General features: G+C 37.8%; 1 protein-coding gene across 1 annotated transcript in view; it reads right to left on the minus strand.

The window, feature by feature from the left end:
- Positions 1-6,067, minus strand: part of LOC104981795 (lipid phosphate phosphatase-related protein type 4) — a 52,883-nt gene that overhangs the window by 13,475 nt on the left and 33,341 nt on the right. The window contains exon 3 of the mRNA XM_010831036.1: positions 3-78. Coding sequence (XP_010829338.1) covers positions 3-78 — 76 coding nt within the window. The remainder of the gene's footprint in view (positions 1-2; positions 79-6,067) is intronic.

Raw genomic sequence — 6,067 nt, forward strand, 5'->3', positions numbered from 1 at the left:
GTTAATGTTGGGCTCCAGGCCAACCCCATTCCTTCTTTTGGACAGGCAACAGTAGAGGATTCCTTCCCCTACCATAATCTGTGAAGACAAGAGGGTATTCAAAATGGATTCAACGGGTGCAGATGAATTATATAAGTTATCTCTTACATATGTATGCTCAGTTGCTCAGCTGTGTCTGACTCCTTTGAGACCCCATGTACTGTAGCCGCTAGGCTCCTCTGTCCATGGGATTTTCCAGGCAAGAATACTGGAGTGAGTTGCCATGCCCTCCTGCAGGGGAATTTATCTCTTAACATGCCATCAATTAAATTAAGTAAAGATGTACCTTTTGTAGGCACTTTAGAGATGGGAGGATTTCTCCTGAGAATTTGCAGAAGCAGTGAGAAGTAATCAGGGAATTGTAACTAGCGTAGTTGGATCTTCTGTGCTCCTACATACTGGTCAAAATTGTGATAGCATCCTGGCATTGCAATGTGGTTGCAGACTTTGGCCCTATGCCCAACAATACCCAGTGTTACTTAGCTGATTAATCACATGGTGACTGATTCTGATCTGACGCCTAGAATCTTAACATTTTATCCTTAAAACTATGAAAACAAGATGCCCAAGGAGAGAATAAAATAAGTACCAGAGTTAGAATCAGGAATATTTTATTAGCATATTATTTCAATAAAATTTGGAATTGGGCAGAAGGATCACCCATGTAAAGCAGACATGAAAGTAGAAAGGTTCAATCTAAAGCAGAGCTATCTGCTAAAATTTTCTGTGATGATGGACATATTTTCTGCTTTGTCCAATATGGCAGCCACTATTGAGCACTTGAAATAGCACTGTTGGCTATTGAGCACTTGAAATTTTTTTGCTACTGCAATCAAGGAGCTGAAGTTTTAATTTCATTTCATTGTACTTAGTTAATTATTTAAAATGTAAATCAATCAGATTTAAAATGAAATAGTCACATGTGGCTAGTAACTATCCTATTGGAGAATGTAGATTATAAGAGAATCTATCTAGGTAAGCAGTAACATTTGGATGAAAATGCTCCAGGACAACTGAAATAGAATTTGATGAGGTTGATTTCTGAAGAGTTATCCATTCATACTGAGTAATGTTGAGTAATAGTGGTTCGGCAGTAAAAAATACTCCTGCAATGCAGGAGACTGCCTACAATGTAGGAGACATGGGTTCAATCCCTGGGTAGGGAAGGTCCCCTGGAGAAGGAAATGGCAACCCACTCCAGTTGCCTGGGAAATCCCATGGACAAAGGAGTCTGGTGGGCTATAATCCATGGGGCCCAAGAATCAGACACATCTTAGCAACTATATCAACTACCACTACCAGTGAGTAATACGTCTTAAGAATGAAATATTTAGAAAATGTGTTTTCAGTAAACAGAGGACCATACTTATGATAAGGAACAGCACACTTGCTGCTGGATTCTAAGACACAGGACATCAGTGACAAACTCAATACATTTAGGCATCATTTCCGTCAAGAACTTTCCCTTGAAATCCCTTACTATATCCTAAACTGAAGTATGCCCCTTCTGTGCGGCTCCCTTAGTATCTTGTCCTTCCCTCTAGCATAGCTGGATTATTTCTCACTTGACTGTGACCCTCTGCGGGGAAATCATCTTTTTGTTTTACCTTTTATTCTCACTATCTAGCACAGTGCCCCGCATTGCAGGGTTTGCTTTTGTTACCTTCACTGTGGGATTCTCATTGGCTAATTACCTTGGGCATTTGGGCTGGTAGTTATTAAGAAAAGTAAGACTTGAAATAATGTGGTTTTTTAAATGCAAAAAATCAAATATTGGGGGTTACTGTGCCTCAGAGATTATTGTGAAATTAGAATCAGTATGGCTAAAAATGTGGAAGTGAGAAACTGGGAACAGGCAGTCCCTTAGGTATAAGTGATCATGTCACTTTAAAGATTATCACCGTGACTGGGAACTGAAATATATTTTCCAAGGAAAAGTTCCCAGTTCTCAACACCTACTTAACATTTATTTTATAAAGTACTTAAATTTATGATTTTTAAAACTCATGACTAAATCTATGACCTTATGCTTCAAATGTTCTGTCTGATCTATTTAGTTCCATATGGTGTATGTACAATTATAAGGAACCTTTATAAAAACAATTTTCTTAATAAAATTCTACCAATAACCTTACAAGCGTGAAAATCTTGTGGTATACACTGATAAACTCCTTTATGGATAACTATATAAATAATCAGAAGGAATTTTTTTTCAAATCATTGAATACTAAGTTAATTATACTTTTTGAAAAATACCAAACTACATTATCACTTCAAGTTAGACATAGAAACACAAAAGATTCTATAATATTCTGCACAGATAGATGTGACATGTTGCACCATGCAAGTAGAATAATATCATGATTATCCCAAATTCATCATTTCAAGAAAATTAACCACTCATTTCTGAAATGTGTCCTGAAATGCATTGAGAGGCTCATTTCATTTTCATTTCTTTAATAATAATTATGTGAATAATTTTGTTTCTTTTTAATTATACATGTAAATAGTGATTCACATATTATCCTTGAATGCTAAAGTATGCAAGAATTTATTTGTTTAGTGTCATTAGGGAAATGCTTCTTGTCATATAACACAGCAGTCATTATCTCAAGTGACCTTGAAATTTCAAGAGTTTTCATTTATTTGCTTAATAAGCTCAAAACTCATATGTCAGGAGAGTGCTTTCACATCCTGGTTTGATTATGGATGGAGGTTTCTTGTCAGTATTTTGACATCATCCAACTCTCCCATTCTCGAAGGAGCACATTAATTTTCTCTTCACACTACTATTCATTTAACCTTGACCTACATGTCACTGTATGCATTTTCAAAATGATTTAATTTGCTTTAAAGATAGAATTCTCCTCAGGGAAAGGATAGATGTTTCCTGATGTATTTTCAAATATACCTGCTTGTCTCCCCATTCTGAATGACATGCTGTTGTGATGCAATATGGTTTCAAGGATTAGGTGTTGACAACAGAATTATTTGTTGCTGTTGTCATTTGGAAATAGAAAACAGTATATGACAAGTATCTTCTCACAATATTCTGTTTATGCCGTGTACAATCCTGAAAAGAAACAATACCATTTTGTGCATGTCAGATATCATGGACAGGTTTTTGAAAGAGATTCTAAAGTGACTGTTTCAGGGGAGATGCAGAGAGGAAATACATTGCTTATTATTATATGGACACTGCCCTTGGAAAAGCCACTTAAAGGAGAGTATATACTCTCCTAAAGCTAAGGTTACCTCCCAGAAACAATAATAAATTTCAATACAATTCTTCTATAAAACTGGATATGCTTACCCTTTAATCCCTTTACTTCCAGGGAAGAGAACATACACATGTTTTCTATTCGTATAGATTTCGGAAAGATTTATGAAATGCCTTAATATTCTGTGCTATTTTCCTTGAGAATCTCCAAAGGACTAAACAAAATGCTTGTTTCATTATCACTTAAAAGTAAGTTAAAAGTTAATGTTAAAGATGAAAATTTAAAGACAGTTTCAAAAAATAAGAATATACATTTCACAGACACAAAAGAAGTTTTATAATTTTCTGTGTAACAATACAAAGGCAGGTAATTTTTAAAATATCTTTCACAGCATTAAAAAAAAATCTGAGGGGCTTCCTTGGTCCAGTGGTTATGAGTCCACCTTGCAATTCAGGGGACACTGGTTTGATCCCTGGTCCAGGAAGATCCCATATGCCATGAAGCAACTAAGCCCATGTCCCACAGCTACTGAAGTTCGTGCACTCTAGAGCCTGTGCTCTGCAATAAGAGAAGCCACCACAAGGAGAAGCCTGCATACCACAATGAAGAGTAGCCCCCTGCTTGCTTGCTCCAACTAAAGAAAGCCAGCACACAGCAACAAAGACCAAGCACAGCCAAAAATAACTAAATAAATTAAAAAAAAATTTAAACCTGAGCAGCAAACATCACATGAGTTATATGTAAATGCCTGTATAAAAAATATCAGTTGATCTTCCTTTTGTAAAGAATATAAACCTCCTTTTAAAGAATACTACCCATGTGTGGTCTTTTGTTTTGCTTTGCCTTCTCTTCATATGAATGGGTGAAAATAAGAAGCACCTCTGCTTACACCAATGGACTATGAAAGTGATTTTCAAAGGAGAATTCATCCTGCCTCTCTGGCTCCCCCACCATTCCCTTTTGGAACAGATTAATACTGCCAAAAAAGAAAAAAAAAGAAAATGGCCTCCTTGAACGTAGGGAATTAGAGTCTGTTATTTTCACTTTCAGGAAGAGTAGGGAAAGAAGTTGAAGCAGTAACATACGTAGTAAGTTTAGAGACAGAATCATGGCTCTGGCATAGCAGTCCCCAACCTTTTTGGCACCACAGACTGGTTTTGTGGAAGACACTTTTTCCACAGATGGGGGGAGGGATGGTTCCAAGAGGATTCAAGCACACTACATTTATTGTGCACTTTATTTCCTTTATTGTTACACTGTGGTATATAATGAAATCACTATATACCTCACCATAATGTAGAATACGTGGGGGCCCTGAGCTTGTTTTCCTGCAACTAGGTTTGGGGGTGATGAGAGACAGTAGTAGCCACTACCACCCAGCTTGCCTCACCACCTCAGCTCCACCTCAGATCATCAGGCATTAGATTCTCATAAGAAGCGAGCAACCTAGATCCCTCATATGCACTGTTCACAGTAGGGTCCATACTCCTATGAGAACCTAATGTTACCAATGATCTGCCAGGAGGTGAAGCTCAGGGGGTAATGTGAGTGATGGGGAGTAGCTGTAAATACAGATGAAGCTTCGCTTGGTTCCTAACGGGCCATGGATTGGTACTGGTCCATGGCCCTGGGGTTGGTGACCCCTGTTTTACGACTATAGTGACATACAGACACAATAAAAACCAATGTTTTGGGAAAAGGCTTTAAAACAAGGGAAAATGAAATTAGAAATTTAGAGAAGATATATGTTTAGAGAGTAAGATGTAAAAGACAGTTATTTGATGTCCATGAAGTCAAGATTAATTTTACCATCAAGTTGTTTACTCAAAATCCATGAAGGAAGTGTGGAAGAAAAGAATCACTGACATCTTGGAATATCCTGAATGATAAGGGGAAGATCAGGGACCTAGCAGTGTAAATATTTCCCTAGTTTGTCTCTCCTCCCATAAAGAGGCATGCAACAGCTTATGGAGGAGGCCCAGGGGCAACCTGGGAATTCAGGCAGTCTTTGCCGAAGGAGTTGGCACTGGGTTCCCCAGGTCAACTTGGTAGAGGTAGTCAGAGCAAACTTGTTCTTCCACTTCTCAAGGCTCAAGAAAGAAAGTGTTGACTCAGAATCTCCCAGAAAGCATCCTTAATTGCATTTCGAGAATTTATTACTGGAAATGAGGGAGTCAGAAAAGCAGGAACACAATAATGAGGCCAAGGTCATTGACAGGACCTGTAACAGTGTCAGCAAAGGGATCAGTGTGAAATAAATGATGCTGGCAGGAAAAGCCACAATTAGATGTGTTCTCCTAGCCACTTAGTCTAAGACCCAGGGAAGAAAGACGTCTGGGTATATAAAGAAGAAATTATGTAACTGATGAAATGTCATCATAGTCTCTTCAGTAGAGTCACAAGCATTTGTATTTTACAATTGTACTTCAAATATATTAATTACAATAAATTTTTGCATTATATTCTAATTAGGAGAAATGCTTTCTGGTCTACTAGATTTAAAACATGTATATTTTTTGCTTTTGTCAAATAACTGGATGATAATAGATTTTTTGGTAAGTCATTAGAGAAATGACCAGAAAATACTGTTACTCTGAACAATAGCGAAAGTGAAGTCATTCAGTCATGTCTGATTTTGTGACTCCACAGACTGTAGCCTACCAGGTTCCTTGTCCATGGGATTTTCCTGGTAAGAGTATTGGAGTGGGTTGCCATTTCCTTCTCCAGGGGATCTTCTCAACCCAGGGATCAAACCTGGGTCTCCCGCATTGCAGGCAGACGCTTTACCGTCTGAGCTACCAAAGAAG

Source organism: Bison bison, unplaced genomic scaffold (genome assembly GCF_000754665.1).
Source record: "Bison bison bison isolate TAMUID 2011002044 unplaced genomic scaffold, Bison_UMD1.0 scf7180017864519, whole genome shotgun sequence".
In the NCBI taxonomy this organism is placed as follows: Eukaryota; Metazoa; Chordata; class Mammalia; order Artiodactyla; family Bovidae; genus Bison; species Bison bison.